Consider the following 24,583-nt stretch of genomic DNA (forward strand, 5'->3'; position numbering starts at 1 on the left):
CATTTCATATATGCACAGCTTGCTCACAACATAAAACACAAAGAAAGGGGCCAATCAACTAAAACTAGCATGTTAAAATCTATTAAAATGATTTACTAAACAAATACTATACTGTCTATTAGTTGAAAAGATATCTGTTGTTCCGTGTTCAAGAATGCTTTCTAATATTAGTGTTAATATTTAATGAATTTTCATGTGGGCCCCCAAGTTCTTGTTTAATAATTCATTTTATTAAAGTGGCCTACTAAATCCCTCCACACTTTTTATAAACACAGAACTCCCCAATGTCCATGAATCAGTTTAGCAGATGTTCTATAGACTATTTCTACCAGTGATGTATCTTTTTAAGGTGCGTTTGCATATAACGCACACAATACCTATTGCGGAAACCCCTGTCTGTCTACATGAAACAACTCACCCCAACACTGGACCAATTTTCTTAAGAAATGGCACACGTATTCTTCAAAGAAGTTTGCCCAAACAGTTCAATTTTCTGCACAATATCAGATGCCGATAAGACTGTGTGTGTAAACAGCTCACACAGCACCACCTTAAGTTAATCAATACAGTACAAAAAAAAAAACACTTCCCTGAAAATAATTGGAAAGAAAATTTTTGAAAGGATACACAAGACTGAACTGATCAAACTACATTATCTGCAGATTACTATTATAAAAAAAACAATGTTATCAGCCTGCAGATAAATGGTGTTTGAGCTAATTGATAACATGGAAAAGGCGCAGCTGCCCTAAATGATATAAAAATAGGATGGGTTTAAAAGTAAACAGTAGTGTCAGGAGATGGGAGGCTTCAGTGGCTTAAGCACCTGATCCCTGGTGCCCAGACCCTAGTCTCTCTGTCTCAGATATACACTAATAATAGTAGCAAGTGCACGATCTTCTTACTCATCGTGTACTATTCACATTCCTGTTACACAATAAATCAGTTCCTTTCCAATTTCTTAATTATTTATACAATTTTGACAAATTACTTTGTGTTAACTAATATTATTAGCTAGACAGGGAACTTATTTCAATTCATTTTCTCCTTTCAAATGGTAATATTCATACTGATTTTATATTAGTATTGGTCATTTTACATTAACAGATATTTTTCAGTTTGTAATTATTAGATACTACTGTTTAAGAGAATTGAACAATTTAATCGCAGGCTCTCCACAACTAACACAAATCAGTAGATGACTTGAATTACAATATGCCGTGTATGAAACCAATTGAGCCACCACAAGCTTTATTTGTACTTAGTTTAACACCACTGTAAAGTGCTGTTAAAAAGCAAGTATTTAATGTAGTATATAAACACATGTAATTGCTTTCTATCATCTCTATTACCTTTGAAAATGACTCATTGTTATAAAATTATGTAGTAAACAAAAATGCAACAACTGACTCTTGGACTTTAACTTTCATATCAGTTAAATTAAATCGCTGCCCACACCTGAATGTGAACATTGTAGAACTTGTTATAAAATAGGGGCCAAACACCCTCTATGATGTAGCCTCACAAGGACATTGTACACCTTAATGATAATGTCTCTTGACATAATTTATACTCTTAAATTTCAGACTCCACTCCATGTTTCATTATCTCTAATATTTATTTACATCCTAAATAAACCAAACTTCAGGTTACATTAAGCTTAATCTACCACTTATTTTCAGTACTCTCTAAATACTGTCCAGGTTCACAATCAAGATTTTGTTAATTACAGGGCAACAACTGTCCTTGCTTTGTGTCCACTGCAGCATTACCTTTCAAGTTAGTTACATTGTTAAGCAGCTGAGTGATATTAATTAAAAAGAGAAGTGATTTTTTGAAGCAATGATTACTGACTGTATCCACATTTAACATCATCTAATTCACAAAAAGGAATCAAAACTTGCTGCTGATCTGCATGCTGCACACCAAAGTTTTTCTTCTTTAATTTGCTAGCTAGGCTGACTACAATTACTTATGAAATCCATCCATCCATCCATCCTCTTCCGCTTATCTGAGGTCGGGTCATGGGGGCAGCAGCATGAGCAGAGATGCCCAGACTTCCCTCTCCCCGGCCACTTCTTCTAGCTCTTCCAGGAGAATCCCGAGGCGTTCCAAGGCCAGCCGGGAAACACAGTCCCTCCAGCATGTCCTGGGTCTTCCCCGGGGCCTCATCCCGGTTGGACATGCCTGGAACACTTCACCAGGGAGGCGTCCATGAGGCATCCTGATCAGACGCCCGAGCCACCTCATCTGACTCCTCTCGATGCGGTGGAGCAGCGGCTCTACTCTAAGCCCCTCCCGGATGACTAAGCTTCTCACCCTATCTTTAAGGGAAAGCCCAGACACCCTGCAGAGGAAACTCATTTTGGCCGCTTGTATTCGCGATCTCGTTCTTTTGGTCACTACCCATAGCTCATGACCATAGGTGAGGGTAGGAACATAGATCGACTGGTAAATTGAGAGCTTTGCCTTACGGCTCAGCTCCTTTTTCACTACGACAGACCGATGCAGAGCCCGCATCACTGCGGACGCTGCACCGATCCACCTGTCGATCTCACGCTCCATTCTTCCCTCACTCATGAACAAGACCCTGAGATACTTGAACTCCTCCACTTGGGGCAGAATCTCGCCTCTAACCCTAAGAGGGCACTCCATCCTTTTCTGGCTGAGAACAAGGGCCTCGGATTTGGAGGTGCTGATTCCCATCCCAGCTAATTCACACGCAGCTGCGAACCGATTCAAAAATGCTTTCTGAAAATTAAAAACATTAACATACTTGTAATTTGCACCTTTATGATCAAATGTCTTTTTGCTAATAAAATTCTATCCGTGTTGACTACTTTTATAACTGTATGTGATTTATGTTGCTCAATTGTCTCTTGAATAATCATTTCTGGCCACTGGTTTTTAGGATCAACCCAATAGACTATACTAAATATATAACTGGTGGTTATTTTGATTTCATACTTTGTAATTTTAGCAGTTCATCTCTCTCTGTAATCTCCAAATCACATAGTACTTCATTAATATACTCTGTAGAGAATTTCCTTACATTGATAGACTTAAGCGAAATATGAATTGTAGCTTGTGAGCATTTTCTATTTTCTTTTCTTTATAACTTATTTTCCAGTTATTTTTACTAATTTAATTATTTAATATATTTCACATCAACGTTTTTGTTCTTTAAGTACTGAAACACTGAAAGAACCTCTTAGGATTTTGCTTTTTCAGCTATATTCTTCTCATACTGCTTTTTCATTTTTCCTAATGTTTCTATTCACTGTTGTGGCTAGAAGCCATGTTGTTAGCTTAAATGTTGTTTGATTTATATGCATTAATAAATATTTTTTCTTGTATAATTTTTTTATACCTTCTTACTTATTCAAAAATATTTCTATTTAACTTGTTATGGCTTGTAAATACTGGAAAGAACATTTTCTGTAACGTAATATTACTTTAAATTAGCCCAACTGCCCATTCATTCCCACTCTCTAAACTTCATCCCAGTTTGTCTACTTAAGAATTTGCTGCTACTCAATAAACATTACATTCTGTAATCTGTTTTGGTTAGCAAGAAATATTAAGCTCTGTGAAAAATCTTGTTTCATTTGTGCTATTTGGTGTAATTAAGGATTGTTTGTTTAACCAAGTAAATTTCCAGTCCTGTGTTCTACTACGTGCTGGGCTTGTTACAATTTACATTGAGGTAAATAAAATCATCCTTTAAGCAGAATCCTCCTGCCATCTAAATTTGCTTTGATATTGCTAAAATGCTAATATATTGACTTTCACTTGCATGGGATGGGTCTAAATCACACACTCAGTGTTTTGCCTCTATAAATGCATTTTGGGTCATACAGGTATGACTCTGTGTAACTTTACAGTCGTTAACAGCATTGTCTAAATATTTAGATAATAAAAATAAATACCATGTAAAGGTTAACAAATCACAGTTAAAGCACAAAAACCACTGACAAATTAACCTTATAATTTTAGCATGCAGAAGCTAGGGATCAGTAACCATAACACACCTAAGGCAGAGTCAAAGGAAATTGTGCAAGACACTGACAAGGATATCTGAACTTGGTATGATGAGGCAGCTTGCAGAGATCCCTAACATAGAGTGAAACCTGAATAAATATTTTCAAATGGTAGCTAAACTATGAACTGTAAATGCTTGCGAAAACTGACCATTTTGATATGCTTGTGGTCTTGTCGAGTAACATGATGACTAATAAACAGAAGTATGCACATGCTTTATGGTGCTAAACTATAGTTTTAACATGCCTGATATTGTAAGGTTAGGCCCCAGGTGTTGTGGTCCTGTACTGTACTAAACAAGTTAAGATAACAGTTGTGATACTAGTAATGTGTCAAAATATTTAAAAAAATGTATTAAAAATTGCATTAAGAATTCAAACTTGAAACATTTAGCATCCTTACATAAACACTGCAGGCTAACAAGTATAATTGATGGTGGTTAACCTTAACTTTTTAAATGTACTTTCAAATATACAGTATATAATAAAAATACATGCTTGTATTTCAAGTGTCCCTTCCTTTGGGCATACATTCAAGAATGAGAATAAAAAATTGAGAAAGAATTACCTTTCTGAAATTGAAATTCATTTCCTGAATATTATTTCTGTTTGTGTAATGAACTCCACCATGTAAGAAAGTCTTTCTTACTGCTAGAGAAACCCCCACTGTGCACTTGACATTCTAACCTCAAGTAATAGTAACTTTTAAAAACACATGTTTTATTAATGTAGATTAAAAACCTATAATTTACATTACAATGAAATTTCCATTTACCAGATATGTGCACTTAAGACATGCTTTTAACAAACTCTGTGTTGAAGCCTGTGGTAAATCGTCATCTGAATCTTCTGCAATTATTAATTTATTTACCAGTAAATACATAATTACATGTAGAAATATTAGTAAAAATAATCACAGTCATACAAAAATGTATAACAAGTTAAGCATTCTTCATATGTATAGTTTCCAACAGTTAAGTGCCTAAATAATTTACTTAAAACCTTGGACTATCAAATGTTTCAGTGATTAATTTAATGCAAATTCTAAAACGCATGTAAACTGAAAACAAGTAAATACAAAATTCTGGACATACTTCTTAAACCTGGAAATCATATATTTCACCTTACCATTAGAGGATGCATGGAGTCCCTTTAGCAAGAATCCATTGACTTTAAGGGCTGCCAGTTGATTCCTTTCACAATGTAATACTTCTAGTTTACCAAAAGCAGTGGAATCCAGCTCCATTAACTGATTGTCCCTCAGATCAAGATAGGTAACATTTTGAAGACAATTACTGCTGCTTAAAATAAATTCCTTCATCCTGTTGAGCCTAAACACAGCAAGCACAAAACTTATTACAATAAGAAAAATAAAATGTGGTCATATTTATACAAAAAGAAAAATATCAAGTTCAGAAATAATTATTTGCTTAAGGGAGATTAAATACAGGGATTAATTGGCTCCATTAAACACAAAAAAGTCTCTATGTACATCTTTCTGCCTGAGTGTAAGAACAAAAATATCATTAACAAGCAAATTCAAAGCACAACATGACTATGAAAGCACTCAATACTTAATGGAGACAGGGCTTATGGAAGGAAGGGACTGTCATTACCAATGAATGGTGATGATGCTCCATTAACTTTTAGTACCTGGAAATGCTGAACTCTTCTCAATTGTTTTAACTGTAGATGAAGTCACCCAAAGCTTTTACGCTACCCAAAACAAAAACAAAACAAAAAAATCCACAACACACCACTCAGTCATTACAATATATTGAGATTCAAAATTCTATTATAGTGCCATTCTTTAGAGGCAACTGATCTAAGAAATCAAACATTCAACAGAAATTGACAGTCACAAAGAAAGGAGAAATGCAGCCTTTTTTAAAACACTAACACACAACTTTAACCTGCCTTCAAACCCAAATTTTGCACCTAACATATAACCTGAGAGCAGAATGAATAAAGTCTTGCTTCAAAAGTAGACAACTAATTCCAGGTCCCTGTGAAGTTGAAAACAGCTATATCAAACATTAGATGGGCCCACCGGACTAGTTATTTTTACTTAAGAAGATTAAAGGAGTGTACATCAGAATCTTCCAAGATCCAGATATATTTAAATGACTATATCTGTTCCCTAAGACTCTTATGATTGATTCACCTCCACATAGTTTGTGATGGTGCACTGGTAGTTTTCTGACTTCACATATTCACTAGACTAGAAAATCCCTAGGAAGTATACTGGGTTTTGACCTCAGCTACTACTAAGAGTACTTTCTTGAGATACTTGTAATATGTTTGTTCAACTCAGGAGTGCACTGATAAATTCCAGTGATAACTTGCAAGTGTGGTAGGGGGTAATCGGAAAATATCTCACATTGTCTCAAACACTCTATATGAAGAAAATATTTCACACTGTGAAGTTTGTTGTTTTTATTAAGAAAGGTTTTCATGCATTGAAACTGGTGTGGCTGTGTGGTGGATATATTTAAAAAATTACACTGTATTAAGCTAAGCAAACTTAATTTGTTTCTTCACAGTGCCATGAAAAGTTATTTTCTCCATTCCTGATTTCCTCTGTTATTGCACATTTTTGACACTGAATATTTTCTAGTCTTCAACCAAAATCAAACATAATGTAAAGGGCACCTGAGTGAGAAAAATAAAACTTCACTTTTTTGCTTTATTTTCATTGATCTGTTTAACAAAGTAGTCCAGCACCAACCAGCACTGTGTGAAAAATTGCCCCAAATTAAAGAGATAATTAGAGTCAGATGATTGAACACAGAAACGATTGACTATAGCTAGTCCTGCTCACTATACATTTTACTTTACTGGTACAAAGGTTTAACAAGCCTATAATACCTCTATCTCTAAAGAGATTAGAAAAAAATACATTTTTGAATATCTATCAGTTTAGAAAGAGCTACAAAGCCATTTCCATTGCATTGGGACTTCATTGAACCACAGTGACAGATATAATCACAGAAACGATCAAACAAAAAAATCTCACAAAGGATCAGAGGCTTCCTTCTGGGACGACAGCCATGCAAACCAATTTGATGCAGTGTGCGGCATATTGTCTGACAAGCTGAACCCCCACCCCTTCAATCTCTGCAGCAATGCCAGCAGCACTCATATGTTCATTCTCAAAAGACAACCTCTGGATATGACGCTGAGCATGTGCACTCAACTTCTTTGGTCGACCATGGCGAGGCCTGTTCTGAGTGGAACCTGTCCTGTTAAACCACTGTATGGTCTTGGCCATCGTGCTGCAGCTCAGTTTCAGGGTGTTGGCAATCTTCTTGTAGCCTAGGCCAGGGGTGCCCACACTTTTTCGGCTTGTGAGCTACTTTTAAAATGACCAGGTTGAAATGATCTACCTACATTAAAAATGCTATATGTATATATATATATATATATATATATATATATATACATATATATATATGTATATATATATACATATATATATGTATATATATATATATATATATATATATATGTATATATATATATATATATATATATATATATATATATATATATATATATATATATATATATATATATATGTATATATATATATATATATATATATATATATATATATATATATATATATATACATACACATATATACATATATACACACACACACACACATACACATACAGAGTATACTTTATACATAAAATATATGTTGTTGTACCTTGCATAACTGAATAACCTTTATGGCACAACAACAATTCAATACATTTATGGTCACTACAGCATTTGGATTTAATAATCTTCATGTGGGAAAAGGCTGACTCTTATAAATAAGTAGAGCCAAATAATGCAGTCAAGGAGGTAGCTCTTGGAAGTACTTCTTACGCTTAATTATCGAGTGACTCATCCGCAATGATGCTTCGGTTTTGTTGCCTTTGCTTTTGAATTCAACCGAGTAAAAAATGACGGCTGTCCGATTAACTGCGATTTTAGTTCCCTCTCCTTTCTCTTTCTCAGATCGCTGTTCGGAAAGAAGTCAGTTTCGTAGTTTTTATGAACAGTTCAAAAGTGCCTTTTCACATTTTCCTTCTTTGGAATAGCAATGACAGATTAACAGATCAGACAAATGCACTTCGATTGTGACATTGTGAGAAAAAGAAATCCTCTTCTAATTCCACATCCAGCTCATACCCTCCCCAAACAATTATTTTTTTAAAATCCCTTCTTTAGTCGATATAAATTGGAAGGCTAACTAGATCACAGCCGGAGCTTTGCAGTAGCTCGCGCATTTGATCTTGCGTGCCGCATGACCAGTGTGTTAAAAGACAATAGATCTCAGACTGGCCACCCTGTATGTCAATCAAGTGGCAAATGTAATAGGGAGGATATATGACAGACTAACATTTAAAAAAATTTTTTTTGAACACAGCGCAATCTACCTGCACTACTTTTGCGATTGCGATCGACGTCTTGGGCACCCCTGGCCTAGGCCATCTTTATGTAGAGCAACAATTCTTTTTTTCAGATCCTCAGAGGGTTCTTTGCCATGAAGTGCCATATTGAACTTCCAGTGACCAGTATGAGACAGCGTGAGACCGATAACACCAAATTTAACACACCTGCTCCCCATTTACATCTGAGACCTTTTAACAGTAACAAGTCACATGACGCTGGGGAGGGAAAATGGCCAATTGGGCACAATTTGGACATTTTTCACTTAGGGGTGTACTCAATTTTGTTGCTAGCGGTTTAGACATTAATGGCTGTGTGTTGAGTTATTTTGAGGGGACAGCACATTTACACTGTTATAAAAGCTGTACACTGACTATTTTACATAGTATCAAAGTGTCATATCTTCAGTGTTGTCCCATGAAAAGATATAATAAAATGTGAGGGGTGTACTCACTTTTGTGAGACACTGTATATGGTGATATTTTGTATTGTTTTTCTCTATGAGCCACAAATGTATAAGTGAATAATAAATTAAATCTTAAAACAAGGTCTTGTTGCTCTATTTTACTAACAGCTACTGTGCTGTACTCATAATTTCAATTTCATTTTTTCTTTTAAATGTTATCATCTGTAGCGATAGGTACTTGTCATGTAATTTTAAAATGCCCAGCCTAGATGTATTTACATATTACAAAACACAACTATATTGCACATTTCAACAGGACAAGACCACACATTTCCCCAGGACAAAAAACACAACCTACATTTTCTGAAAGATTAAAAAAAATGAAAAATATAAAATGTTTTAGGCATGTAAAAATCTGTCTAAATAAGAAGGAAGCTCTGTCTCGTTTAATTACATGAACTCACTTACCTCAAATCAATATGTTTTATGTGATGCAGTTTCAGAGATCCAAGGTGGAAGTCACGCAGATTGTTTCCAGACATGCAGAGTTTATCAACTGAGGTCAGCTTTTCAGTAACAGCAGGGACATCGGAAAACTCATTAAATGAAAGGCCGAGGTAACTCAAGTGCTGCAAATTTCCCAGTTCTTCCGGAAGAGAGCTGAGACAGTTACCATCCAGCAAAAAAGTCTGTAAACTATAAGTAATCAATAAAAAAGTATAATTACTGAAATATCTTCTAATATGTATAATGTAAATACTGATAGTCAGAAACTATAATTACAGTAATGGAAGTTAATACTATATAGTCTACAATACTTCTACTAGTTTTACTTAAATCACATAACACAGGTTTGGCATGTAGCACCAATAAGATAGCAAAATAACAGTATTATCATTAAGACATCTATTTCTAATTTCTTATATCTGAAACACTGATATAAAATTGTAAGAAATAATAATAAATACAGTTTAAAATTAATTTACTTCACAAAACATTTAATTCAGTGATTCAAATAAGCTTCTAAATTATATGAATTACAACTTTCTGGCATCTGTAGGTTATTCCGCAGTGTATTCCTTCAGGACCAAGTCCCCATAGATGCAGAAAACAGCAAAATCAAGTATTGTGCTAGCAGTGAACTACCGCTAATAAACAATATCCCAATGAATATTCATCCACTCAACATATATCAGCCATAGTCTTTGTAAGCCACAGTCAGGAGTGGGCTACACAATTCAGTCATAAGAGAACATTTCTTGAAGATGACCTCAAATCTGACAAGCAGTTACAGCTGAAGAAAGTATTGCCACAATGGAATGAAATGTAACAGGGTATGGTTGAGTGAAGATGTGTGAAACAGCAGACAGTATAAATATTAGTTATGGGTTAGCTGAATCCATTCTTGTTAAACAATGAAATATGACCAAGGCCTTTACATGTTGGGTGCCCAAAATACTGACTTCTAAAATGAAGCACCACCACATACAATCTTTACAAGAGAGTCTTATGCTAATAAATTAGGACTGGGTGGAACCAGTGAATTTCGTAATGTAGCTTAGATACATGTACCAAGTTTTAGATTAAAACTTTATTCCTTTGATTTTGCTCAGATTTTGTGGAGTCCAAAAATGCATTTCAGAGTGTATCTTTTTTTAAAAATCTTAAAAGATACATACTAAGAAAAAACAATTAACCAAAAGAAAAGAAAGAAAAGAAAACAAAAAGAAGAATTAAATATTATTAAAATTAAAATAATCTTCAATTAAGCACTGTTAGATAAATACTACGAACATATAAAAACATTTTTCTTTCCAACATGATTCAATTTTTGTTTACTTACTGTTGCATATTTCCAACTGCACTGTGCACAGATGACAGGAAATTGCAAGAAAGATTAACTTCTTTTAGACTTGGGATCTCACAGATGGCAGCTGGGAATTCACCCAAATGATTATTTGACAAATTGAGACTTCTTAACTTCGAAAAACTACCAAAGGAAAGGCAAGCAATGTTACAAGAAATATGTAAAGACACAAACTGCATATACAGTATACGAGGAACAATTGCAACCAAGTAATTAGATGAATTATTAGAATACATTAAGGGTTTCATTTCAGCCTTTATATTAGTAAGGTAAATATAAAAATCACTGGACCTAATGAATTAAAGACAAACAGCCGGAACTTCGAAAAACTTCGAAAAACTACCAAAGGAAAGGCAAGCAATGTTACAAGAAATATGTAAAGACACAAACTGCATATACAGTATACGAGGAACAATTGCAACCAAGTAATTAGATGAATTATTAGAATACATTAAGGGTTTCATTTCAGCCTTTATATTAGTAAGGTAAATATAAAAATCACTGGACCTAATGAATTAAAGACAAACAGCCGGAACTTCGAAAAACTTCGAAAAACTACCAAAGGAAAGGCAAGCAATGTTACAAGAAATATGTAAAGACACAAACTGCATATACAGTATACGAGGAACAATTGCAACCAAGTAATTAGATGAATTATTAGAATACATTAAGGGTTTCATTTCAGCCTTTATATTAGTAAGGTAAATATAAAAATCACTGGATCTAATGAATAAAAGACAAACAGCCGGTGGTAACTTCATTTTTCATAAGATGGACTTTTTTTTTTCTTTTAATTACCAGCACTTCTGGCTACATGAAAAATTAAAACTTAATGACTTTAAAGTACACTATTTTTACAGTTCCGATTCGATCTTGCTGCTGCACCATGTCAAGTTACACACCTGAATATCACTGGGCACCTGTATTTTACTGACTGGTTTATGACTTTCCAGGCCTGCTGTGTTCGCCCCCTTTTTCTAACAGTCAGCAGCGAGTTGCCTGTTGGGGCTGGTGCTGTACAAAGGGTTATTAGCTGGAGCAAGTTCAACAGCAATCTCGGCCCCTTTGATCTTTTTTTTTCCATTCTGTTATAGTACATGAGACAAGACAAGCCTCTTATATTTGTGTCCTTCAAAACACGTATGATCCTTATTTCTCATCCCTATGTTCTATACGTGGAACTTCACATTGACCATTCATTGGTTATCAGCTCTTCTGCACACACAGACTAAAGGAAAAAAAAATCTAACTTGCTTGACTTTATCAGAGCAAGTCATGGCCTAACTGGTCTCAGGCATAGGCATTGGGTATAGCACATTAGGCAATTGGATTCATAGGTGTCATTTAATGTGTCATAGCCTTTAATACTAGCTGGTGTACATGCAGGACAGAAATCCCAGAAGGGACATAATCTTTATTACGGGTGCTGCAGGATTAGACTACTAAGTGTCTTAGAAATAGGAAACTTAAAAGTTAACAGTCAATGCATCAAGAAATCTGGTTTTCTGAGGATATTAGATTTTTGTCACCTCAAAACATGCAGAAACAACAAAAGCCATGATGTAAAACATATATGTAACACAGAGTTGAAGGCAAATGGCAAGTCATGAAAACAAGTAAAGTGAGCAGACCAGGTTAAAGACAGATGCAAACTTATTTAATTTTGGACAGTGAGCAATCTATGCTCCTCCTGGAGTGAAGAAGAATGAGAGAGAAACCTGAAACTGATATGATCGTAAAAACTGAGCTAACGTTTTCTATAAATACAAACACAGCACAGAATGTGTTTAGTTGGTTTCAGTAACTGGAAGGAATTACTGGACATTTCTTGGGTAATTTTATGGATTAAATTTCTTTACAGTAGCAAGAATTTTCATTAAGTGTTTTGACTACTTATTTTGCTAGTGAAACAAATGCCAGTTTTCTGAAAATGCTGGAGCTCTCCTTAAGGGTCAGTGAATGTAAATTTCACTATGGCTAGGCAGCTCATGTGTGCAAATGTTATCTTATAGCTTTATGTGAAAAGTAAGTACACTCCATGGAAATTATTGATTTTTGAGCATAAAAAAGAAAACAGCTGATCCTCATGAAAAAATTGACAACATATAAAGGTGATATACTTGAGTAAAAACACACAAAAAAAGGTTTTTCGAAGCCTTTTTCAACAAAAAGTAGATTTAATTGTCAACTGTGGAAAAAGTAAGCATACCTGTAATAAACGTAAGCAAGCACACCTCAGAAGCCAGTATTGCCCTCTTCAGCAGAAATGGCTTAGAATACAGTAGGTGTTTTGCATAATTGCACACCAATCTCTGACATTGGTTCAGAGAAATTTTTGATCACTGCTCCATGTCAAATTCCTTCAATTGCAAAATGTTTGCATGTTTTCTTACATGTAGTGCCCATTTCAAATTCTTCTACAGTATTTCCTTAGGAATCAAATCTGGGCTTTCACTAGGCCGGTCCATTGCCTGCCATTTCTTTTTTTTGAGACATTGCATGGTGGATTTGCTAATGTGCTGCAGTTCATTATCGTGCTGAAAAGTCAGTTTCTGGTTCAACTTCAACTTGTGGACAGATTGCCTCACATGGTCCTCAAGCATATTTTGATATGATGCAGAATTTATAGTCAACTTGATGACCATAAGCCAATAGGCAGCAAGGCAACCCTAAATAATGACATTTCCACTACCATGCTTCACAATTGGCATGAGGTTCTTCTCATGTCTTTGGTTTGCACCAAACACATCTACTGTTATTATGGTCAAATAAGTCTACCTTTGATTCTCACTGTTTCAGGAGGCAGGGTTCTTCCTTGTCTATATGTTCAACAGCAAACTGTAGTTTTGCTCTAATATTCACTTGGGTCAGCAAAGGTTTTTTTCTGGCACACCTTGCATGCATGAGAAATCTGTGCAATCTCTTTCTGATTGTAGATGCATGTAATTTGATACCAAATTTTGAAAGAGTTACCTCCAGATACAGCATTTAAATTCAGGGGTTATTTGAGATTTCTTTTCATAACATTCAATCGGTTCATGGGGTAAATTTGCTGGGCCAGCCAGGCCTGGATAGATTAGCACTCATCTGAAATCTATGCCACTTATAGATGATTTTCATTATAGTGGAATGACCAATTTAAAATATTTTGGTGATCTTTTTAAAATCCTTGCCAATCTTCTTTCCGAGGGTCTTAGAAAGCTCTTATGAGCTTAGCATGATGGCATCACACACATCAATAGCAAAGAGAACACCTGACACTAGATGAGGAATGTGCAATATGTATCATCTCTATGATATTTGAATTGTTGTTTTAGCAATATGTGAGCTGAAATTATTATGTATGTCACTCACATTGCAGAAAACAATCAAAAACACACCTTGAGAGTCCACACTTTCATTTACTGTCTCATGTAACCTAACAGGATAGACTATTGTGTGTGTGCATGGTCAGTGCATAGCTGCTAAAAATGACTGAGCAAAAGGCACCAGGGGATAAAACAGCCTCACTAATTACATCATCAGATCTAACTGCAAAACGTGGATCATCCTCACTGACATGGAGGTGGTTTGGTTTTGAAAAGACTAATGTTGCTTAAAAGAATGCAATCTTATCTCAGAATTTGTTTACCTTTAAATACTATGGGAGGTATTTTCTGCAAAACTCAAAATGAAATTTATAAAATGGAAGTGCAATCTCTCTTTTGCAATTTCATTTTCAAAGTCTGCACGCAAAAATTAAAATGAAATAATCCCTTTTGCAATTTCATTTCTGTCATGTTAAATAGTGTAATTAAATTGCATATTATTTACTTCAGAACTACAATTATGTATGGTCTTCAGATTATGTGAGATGGTTTTGCTGTGAAACTTGAAGTACGGGGTGAAAAGATCAAGATCACATGAATTGCACACAGTCGAAGTGAGAAGTATTTTATCGATCGAAGTGGCCCTACAACTATGAAGGTCAAAGAACTTGAAAATGAAAATGCAAAGTGGAAATGCGTTTTACTTTTCATTTTTGCAGCTTCGTTGCGGTTCAGGCGGAAAATGAAATTGCAAATGGAATTATTTCATTTTCATAGTATTCTTGCACACAGAATTTGAAAATTAGATTGCAAATGGGGGCATTTCATTTGTAGTTTTACAGATTTTTTGCATGCAGATTTTAAAAATGAAACTGCAAATGAGGTTATTTCATTTACATTTTGCAGCATTTTTGTGTGCAGACTTTAAAAATGAAATTGTAAGAGAGAGACTACATTTTAATTTTATCATTTTAATTTGAAAATGCCTTCCAAATAAATACTGCTTGACAACTAACTTGTTTTACCATCTGCAAAGTGAAATTGATCTGGTACCTAGCCCTGTAGGTGTCGGGCCAAAAAAAAAAATCCATTTGAACAAATACGTAATTTGTTCAAACAGATGATTTTTATTTCCGTAAGAAGCATATACCTATTGGGCACGTTTTACTTCACAAGCGGTCTTGGCTTTAGGGGGTGGTTCACAATTCCAAAGCACAATTTCTTTCTTTCATCATTTAAAACGCTTCGGTTTTTGTGTATATTTGTGCAATATATGACAGAAGTTGCTTACAAATGCTATATTTTTTCCTGTGCAGTGTTTGACAGAACTTTGGATTTTTACACAATAGTATAGTATGTTAGATTTTTGTTCTTGCTTGTATGCTGTACAATTCACCTTACAGCACAGCAGTTTATATCTATCCACATTGTAATGTTCATGTCCTGTATAGCAATTATGATTAGTATTTTATTCCCTTTGGATTCATATCTTGTTTACATTAAGGGTAAATGTTTATTTAGAATGCTCTCATCATAATAGTTTTGTTGCAATGTTTTGTGTAAATCCTGTAGGGCTATTAGAAATGGTTTATTCATATTTGCACTGTTTTATCTAAGTAATACTGTGATGATTTTAATGTTTTTGTGTTATTTTATTTCAGTTTTAATTAAATAAAAAAAAGGCATGTTTTCCCTTACTAATCTGTATATGCCATTAGCCTCATTAGTAAGCTACAATTACTATCCTATTAACAAGAGCAAGCTAGATCAAAAAGATTTTTACAAACATGTTTTTAAAATATGCAAAATATAGTCTAATTATCATCAAAGTCCCAGAAAATACTGAGATATCATATTTTCCAATATTGTACACCCCTGCCCTAGATATCTGTGATTTAAATAAGACAGATTCCACCTGCATGATCCCTACGGAAGTTCTGGTTAATGGCACCTAATCTGAATTCTTATGTGTTATTCTAAGGTGTAATCACTTTACCCATATGACAAATCTGCATTTTTGTTCATTTGGATTTTGAAAATGAATACACAATGTCATGTTTCTCTCATTTGTTCAAGTATATCATCTTGATCCACATGTTACTACTACAAGGGTGAGTCAAAAATTATCCCCACTCTGGCTGTAGAATTTATATGAATCAACTTTCAGAAAAGACAAATACGTAATTTTCGACATAATCTTCCTGCTTTTCAATACACTTTTGTTCATCTGTCAACAAGTTTTCGTATACCTTCATTAAGAAATGTTTTAGGCTGAGCTATGAGCCACGAATGTACCGCTGTCTTCACCTCTTCATCTTCATCAGATGTGAATCTTCATCTTTGTAGGCCATGGCTAATTAGCAAATGATTTGCCACATCATCTGCTATCAATTATCTATTCAACAGAATCATTTCACGTGCACGTTCAATGTTATCAAAAGTTGTGGGCATGGACGGGCATCCAGCTCCTTCTTCATGGCTGATACTTCTGAAACCATTTATATAAACTGCTTCACAAAAAAACACTTTCTCCATACTGTGCCAATGTCTTCGATAAATATTGGCACCAGGCACACTCTCAGATCACAAAATACGAATCCCTACATGCTGCTCTTCTTTCATGCAATCACAAGTGGGACAGCCATTGTTTCTTGCACCGCAATTAACAAATTATCTGACATAACACGTTCACACCTGCACAACAGTGACTGGGGAGACAGGGACCTCGTACAGAAAGCGCTGATAAGACAGTATTGCCAAAAAGTTTTAATATAACCGGAGTGCAGATTTTTGACTCTCCCTCGTAATATTATGCATTATGTATTGTTTCTAAAAGACTTAGTAAGAAAACACTGCTACTAGCAAAAAAAAAAAAAAAATCTATCTTCAAACAGGTAAGTCCACAGAACTGTTGACAATAGACACTGTCATAGTTTATGAGATTTTAAAAAATGTAAAGCTTTTACTATCACAAACAATGCCCTATTTTTTTTTGTACAGCATTTTCAAATGGAGTCCTAAATCACACTGTCAATTACATCCCTGAAAATTATGCTGAGACTTAAAAACATCTCCTTGTTCCAGGCTTTTTTAAAATTATAAACATGCTCTAATTAGTAGAAATTATTTTAAGAATACCTCTTCAGATCTTTTAATCCATTGCAGGCTACTGGACCAGTATTGTACCAAAGAAAGTTTTGTTTTAGATTTAGGTGCGTCAGATCCTGGCTGTAAAAGAGGTTGGCAGGCAGTTGTTCAAGGCTGCAGCATGACAGGTCCACTGAACTTATCCTCTGTGACACAGTCTGGGATAGGGAAAAAGATTAAATATTGAGGACTGCCTACATAATAACAGAAAACACAAAATGCATGATGGGGAAAACAATTTACTTCATTGCTTAAGTGTATGTAATAATTTATATCTGACTTACATGGCATTTTTCTGTATTTTAATTAACAATCACACTTTCTTAAAAAGTTTACTCTGATCTTCAAAGTGAGTATATTTTCCTTCATTCATTCAAAATAACAACTGAAATTAATTTACATATTTTTCTCTAGGTATGGGAAATAATGACTGAGTTTGTGCTTCCTAAGACTAAATTGGTTCCTCTACAATCATTTAATTCAACACATAACTAAAACATTTCAGAACAGAAATGCAAGTCTGAGTTTTCTGTAATGCAAATGTCCCATTCAAGAACTGGGAATCAATTAAAAAAGTGAACTAATTAATTGCATAATTTCATGGAATTAATCACAACATTAAAACATGCAATCATAACAAAAAAACATAAATTATGAGATAATTATACACTTAATCACAAAATTAATGTAGAATCAACGCAGAAAATTCTAAAATTCAATGGTATAATTTAAACTTTAACAATGACCTGAACCTGACCTTTTAACAAAATACTACTTGAGCAACTGCAACCTGAATTAGAATGCCTTCCTAAACGGTAAGTTGAAAAGGTGGCAATAAAAAAATGAGGCCAGTGTATTAATTGACAAATTGGTATGGCATGAGACACAGATGTGTCAAACTAAAATTGAATGATCGAAACGACTATAGACTTTGAATGTACTGCTAAAGACTGACTTAATTGAAATAAACATCTCTTAAATGGGCATACATTAAAACTTGTGTTAAAACTCAGCAAATGCCATTCTCAACTATTTATCACCATCAGGAACTTTATAATTATACTTAAAACAACGGGTGCGCAATGAAAGCTACCCAGCTGTGCTAAGTAGCTAGGAAATGTGTCTAAAATGCTCACTAGGTGCTGTGACTGCAAACACCAACCTCCAAGCTGCTTCTTCTGCCAGTGTTTCTGATATTCCCGCCCCTTCTGACAGTTTAGCAAGTGTATTTAAGTGATTTAATGCTTTTGTGGTTGTTAGAATAGTGGTGTGCCTTGGGGCTTTTTGGGTTACAAAAAGTGTGCCACCACAAAAACAACTGCTTTACCTATACCATTGCTCCTGAGAGAGAGAGAGGCGCAAACCATCCGGACTGGGAACTAAGTGCAGCCATGCAACAGGCGACACTTAAGCACCACACGCACTGGCATAAGGCAAGGCATTGTGAAACGTGTAATTTGAAACTTTTTCATAAAATTTTATTTCTCAAAATTTCTAAAGGTATTATATAAATATGGACATGTATGTAATTCTTTAGGTACACAATTAACTTGGTTATATTGTAACACCCACAATCAGTCAGGGAGAAACAACATCACTTCATGTTTCAAGAGTTTGAAACCAATTCGTTTTTATTGATTGCTTCCCAGCTAAATTCCCACTGTTCTAGCCGTGGGAGATGCCTCAATTTTCTACTCACAATCGCACTTTTACACTGCTTACCTTCTGCTTTAGTGTTACTGCCCTGAAGCATGCCACTCTTTGACTCTCATTCTTGTTCTACTAAATAGTTTAATCTGAGCACACTGTTCCCGCACACTGTGCTGCTACTGCACACTATGTTCTCCTTCTCTTGGTCCCCAGTGCCGACAAAACAAACACACCTTCCAGCACCTTCCTCCCTTTCTGCCAGAACCTCCTCTTCCCACTGAGGTGTTTCATTAGCATATTGCACTGCACCTTCTGCATGCACAGTGCTCAGTAGCTGTCCAGCCCTATGGTCTTCTGAGTCTCCACATGGATAATTAATGTTTCATAATGTTAAAAAAAAAAAAAATTACATGAAAATGCCATCCTAACCAAAGCACTGCCTGAGCTGTTTGCCTTGTTGCTGACCCTGGATGTGACATTATTTCTTAACATGTTAAACAGGCCACATTCATCACAAAAATTAATATTTTAACTTCCACAGGCCTTATATGTATACCAAACTATAAAATATACATAATTTCTGTTTATCTATATTATAACATAGTTTACAAGGTCAAATGTATTAAAGGATATGTTTAGCATTTTTGAATTTGAGTATAATAGAAAAAAACATTGCATGCTTTCATTTCCCCCAGAAAATTAATTAACATGAAGTTGTATTTAGTAATTTCTATTTAATAATAAAAAGTCTGCCCTAATGGCTTACAATTACAGTCAATTGGGAAAGAGTCCAAACATGAAATAAAATCAGTAAAATGTATTGAATATACTCAATTCAGCAGAATGCTCCAGCTTTCTCATTCAGATCTCAAAGCTGCATAATTATACTGTATAAATGAAAATACACTTACAAAAATATTTTTTTTGTGAGAACCCACCATTTTTGAAACAAGTCCTGCATTCCATTTCAATTTCCCCCCTTACTACATGCACTACAACCTTTCAAGCCAAGGTGTAATACCTTCTTAAAACCGAAGAACCAAACACACTTTAATGTGTCTAAGTATTTAGTAAAGAGATATCGATGTATATTCATACCACTAAAAAAAAAAAGTTATTGCCTTATTTCACTTTTTAAAAAAAACAAAAAAAAAAACAAAACAAAACATTTGTTGCATGATTTTCATTTCTTGGGATAAGTAGAAAAGAGAGACTGGACTTAATGTTTAGCTCCAGGGCGTCAGGACTGATTTCAGCTAAGTCACAGTATATGTGAAATTTGCACATTTTTAACGTCTTAGAAGGCTGACTGATGTACAGTAAGTATGTTGTACTGGCAACCCATCCAGTAGTGATTTCTGTCTTATAATACATTCTGTTGAGATAGACTCCATTTGTTTTTCAAAATGGTGTGTGATGTGCTTAAAGTCTGCTTACATGCAGGAGACCAGCAGAAAAACAAATTCAGCCCACATACTGTAGTATTAGTAGTAGTATGACGCGGGTAATGTGATGATAAAATTAGTAAATACCTGATTGAGTGATATGAAATGTTGCTTGGAGTGTAAATATATAAAGAGAAAAATAAACTACAGTGTGCAAATACACCATATGTAATAGAACAAGTTCTTTATTAAGTGTGGTATACTGCCTACTGAATTAATTACTCTTAAAAATACATACACTCTATATACTGAATACATAAACTCTATATACTGTACGGCAGTAAACCATGTATAGTGCACAGCATACACTATATGCTGATATTTAAATCCTGTCTAATTTTGTATAGTCCATTAATAATGACAACTGTCAAGTTATATAGCATTTACATACATGGAAGCACAAACTACATCATAAACACAGCAAAACTGTGCAGTTTTAATTTAATTAACATCAGCAAATCATGGCAATATAAGTCAATTGAGATTATACTGTAATGAAAACATGACCAGGTAACAATGGGGGAAAGAAAAACAAAAAGTTCCATTCAACAACATCCCAACACCATTCAACACCAAAAACACCCACCAAACCCCAACTTTTCCCTGCAAGTTGAAGGCATACCTAAGACAGAGAGCAACTGCAGGATAAGGGCTCAAGGGCCCAATAGAGTAGAATCACTTCTGGCATTTACAGGATTCAAACTAGCCAACTAGCCACACAGCCACCACTCCTTTTAAGCAACAAGGTTTTTGTTATTTCATCCATGGTAGAATGAAGTTTTTGGATGTAAGGAATAAGCCTGCCAAATTTCAGCCTTCTACCTACACGGGAAGTTGGAGAATTAGTGATGAGTGAGTGAGTGAGTGAGTCAGTAGGGGTTTGCCTTTTATTAGTATAGATTAACTCAAGATAGGTTCACTATCGATAAGAAAAGCAGTCTGTCATTTTCCAACCCGCTATATCCTAACACAGGGTCATGGGGTCTGCTGGAGCCAATCCCAGCCAGCACAGGGCACAATGCAGGAACAAAGGGTGCCAGTCCACCATAGGACACACACACACACAGCAAGCACAAACTAGGGACAATTTAGGATCGCCAATGCACCTAACCTGCATGTCTTTGGACTGTGGGAGGAAACCCAAGTAGACACAGGGAGAACATGCAAACTCCACGCAGGGAGGACCCGGGAAGCAAACCCAGGTCTCCTTACTGTAAGGCGGCAGCAGCACTACCACTGTGCCACCCTAAGAAAAACATTATTTTCAAGGAAAAAAAAAAAAAGGATGACAAGTTCTTTATACGTGCACTTGATGGTCATAGACTTATAAACATTGTTTATGTTCTCCTATTCTCTTCTCCCTTGATTGTTGTCATGGTACAATAATCCTATAAATCTAGTAAATATGAAGCAATATACTGGGACCACAAAGGCTAATGTTGTAAACACTACTATAGACACTTCAGTAATCAAAGAAGACAGGACCCCATGCAGTTTTTTCCCAATCATTATGCATTCAAACATTTGTATCACATGTGAATGGGGGGGAAAAAAAAGTCAAGACTTTAAGAACAACATGATCAGATAAAGAAAACAAAAATATTTGGAGCTAGAGATTTACTAAGGGAGAAAATGAGTCACGTATGTTAAATTTTTTTTTATTCTTAAGCTTTAGTCAATCTACCAGGTGTCATCATCAGAGGAAAATGATTAGACATACTGGAGTCAAAGGCAATATATAGCAAGTGAAGGGTGGAGGTGGATTAATAAAGTGAGGTTCGGAAATAATTGGGTTAATTATGTATTTTTTCTTATTTGAATGTTCTTCTTTTTAAGCCCGGGGTGTGGAGAAGGAGAGAGAAAGATCCTCTTTAAAGTCCATTTAATATGTAGATTTTATCTATACTATATATATTTTATTGTAGCAGGATTGCATTTACACCTGGCAAGAAAATGTGCCTCCTGTGTCTGCAACATATCCATACACAGATCGGATGGATTCCACACATACGCCCAGTAATTCGGCATTCAGTGGTTGCTTGTGTTTCTCAGTACAACATAGATAGCGATAGTTAGAATGGGAATGGGCTGCTGATGACCCAAAAAGAAAAAATGAAAAAAAGAAAAGAACTTTACTGTTTTAGAATGATGGCAAAGATATGACTGTTCCATAAAGGGAATTTTATGGTTGACTTCACAGTTAGCATTTGCCACTTGAATGACATACAGTGTGACCAGTCTGAGATCTCTTTTCTTCTGACACACCGGTAATCCCACATGCACCAATACAATCAGATTGTGATTCAGACTACGAATGCCATGAATGTAATTACCCCGATCTACATGATGTCAAGTAAACAAACCACACTCCATGGCTTCGCCTCTGACACCGACGTCCGAGGTTTGAGCCACGACAGGGGGTGCAGTGAGTGTGTACGCCTGATGAGCCCAGATTTAGGGCGATGTGTCATGTACTCTTTGCATTCTTTGACAGTAAAACTATGCAATATATATATATATATATATATATATATATATATATATATATATATATATATATATACTGTATATATATATATATAGCATTTTTAATGTAGGTTGACCATTTCGACCTGGTCATTTTAAAAGTAGCTCTCAAGCCGAAAAAGTATGGGCACACCGAACTAGATACATGTACTTATATGACAGCATGAACTGCTTGTACATAAGGTTAGGCTTTCATTGGTGTCAAAATATTGCAGTAGTTTTATTAAACACTAGCAAAATACCCGCGCTTCGCAGCGGAGAAGTAGTGTATTAAAGAAGTTATGAAAAAGAAAAGGAAACATTTTAAAAATAATGTAACATGATTGTCAATGTAATTGTTTTGTCACTATTATGAGTGTTGCTGTCATATATATATATATATATATATATATATATATATATATATATATATATATATATATATATATATATATATATATATATATATATATATACACACATACACACACACACAGACATATAAACATATCTACACATACACATATCTATATATATATATACATATACACATCTACATATATATACACATATCAACATACACTGCTCACAAAAATTAAAGGAACACTTTAAAGAAACACATTAGATACATCAGATCTCAATATGAAGTTGGATATCTATACAAATAACGACAGGGCAATGTCTTAGGAACAAAAGGATGCCAAGTCTTTTAATGGAAATAAAAGTTTTCTGCCTACAGAGGGCTCAATTGTGTAGACACCCTAAAATCAGAGTGAAATGAAGATGTGGCAGGCTAGTCCATTTTTCAAAAACTTAATTTCTGCTACTCAAAATGCTTTTCAGTATCTTGTGTGGCCCCACGAGCTTGTATGCATGCTTGACAACGTCGGGCATGCTCCTAATGAGACGACGGATGGTGTCTTGTGGCATTTCCTCCCAGATCTGTATGAGGGCATCCCTGAGCTGTTGTACAGTCTGAGGAGCAACCTGGCGGCGCCTAATGGACCGAAACATAATGTCCCACAGATGTTCTATTGGGTTTAAGTCAGGGGATCGTGAAGGCCATTCAATTGTTTCAATTCCTTCATCCTCCAGGTACTGCCTGCATACTCTTGCCACATGAGGCCGGGCATTGTCGTGCATTAGGAGGAAACCAGGACCTACTGCACCAGCGTAGGGTCTGACAATGGGTCCAAGGATTTCATCCTGATACCTAATGGCAGTCAAGATGCCGCTGTCTAACCTGTAGAGGTCTGTGAGTCGCTCCATGGATATGCCTCCAAGATCATCACTGACCCACCACCAAACCAGTCATGCTAAACGATGTTACAGGCAGCATAATATTCTCCATGGCTTCTCCTGACCCTTTCACTTCTTTCACATATACTCAGGGTGAACCTGCTCTCATCTGTGAAAAGCACAGGACGCCAGTGGTGGACCTGCCAATTCTGGTATTCTATGGCAAATGCCAATTGAGCTCCCCGGTGCTGTGCAGTGAGCACAGGGCGCAGTAGACATTTGGGCCCTCAGGCAACCCTCATGAAGTCTGTTTCTGATTGTTTGGTCAGAGACATTCACACCAGTGGCCTACTGGAGGTCATTTTGTAGGGCTCTGGCAGTGCTCATCCTGTTCCTCCTTGCCCAAAGGAGCAGATACTGGTCCTGCTGATGGGTTATTGACCTTCTATGGCCCTCTCCAGCTCTCCTAGAGTAACTGCTTGTCTCCTAGAATCTCCTCCATGCCCTTGAGACTGTGCAGGGAGACACAT

At 35.5% G+C, this 24,583-nt stretch overlaps 1 protein-coding gene across 1 annotated transcript in view; it reads right to left on the minus strand.

The window, feature by feature from the left end:
* Positions 1-24,583, minus strand: part of phlpp1 (PH domain and leucine rich repeat protein phosphatase 1) — a 239,361-nt gene that overhangs the window by 71,719 nt on the left and 143,059 nt on the right. The window contains exons 4-7 of the mRNA XM_039753204.1: positions 17,206-17,372; positions 10,736-10,882; positions 9,361-9,588; positions 5,169-5,371 (exon numbers count right to left, since the gene is read on the minus strand). Of these exons, the coding sequence (XP_039609138.1) occupies positions 5,169-5,371; positions 9,361-9,588; positions 10,736-10,882; positions 17,206-17,372 (745 nt within the window). The remainder of the gene's footprint in view (positions 1-5,168; positions 5,372-9,360; positions 9,589-10,735; positions 10,883-17,205; positions 17,373-24,583) is intronic.

The sequence above is a fragment of the Polypterus senegalus genome, chromosome 5 (genome assembly GCF_016835505.1).
Source record: "Polypterus senegalus isolate Bchr_013 chromosome 5, ASM1683550v1, whole genome shotgun sequence".
Lineage (NCBI taxonomy): Eukaryota > Metazoa > Chordata > Cladistia > Polypteriformes > Polypteridae > Polypterus > Polypterus senegalus.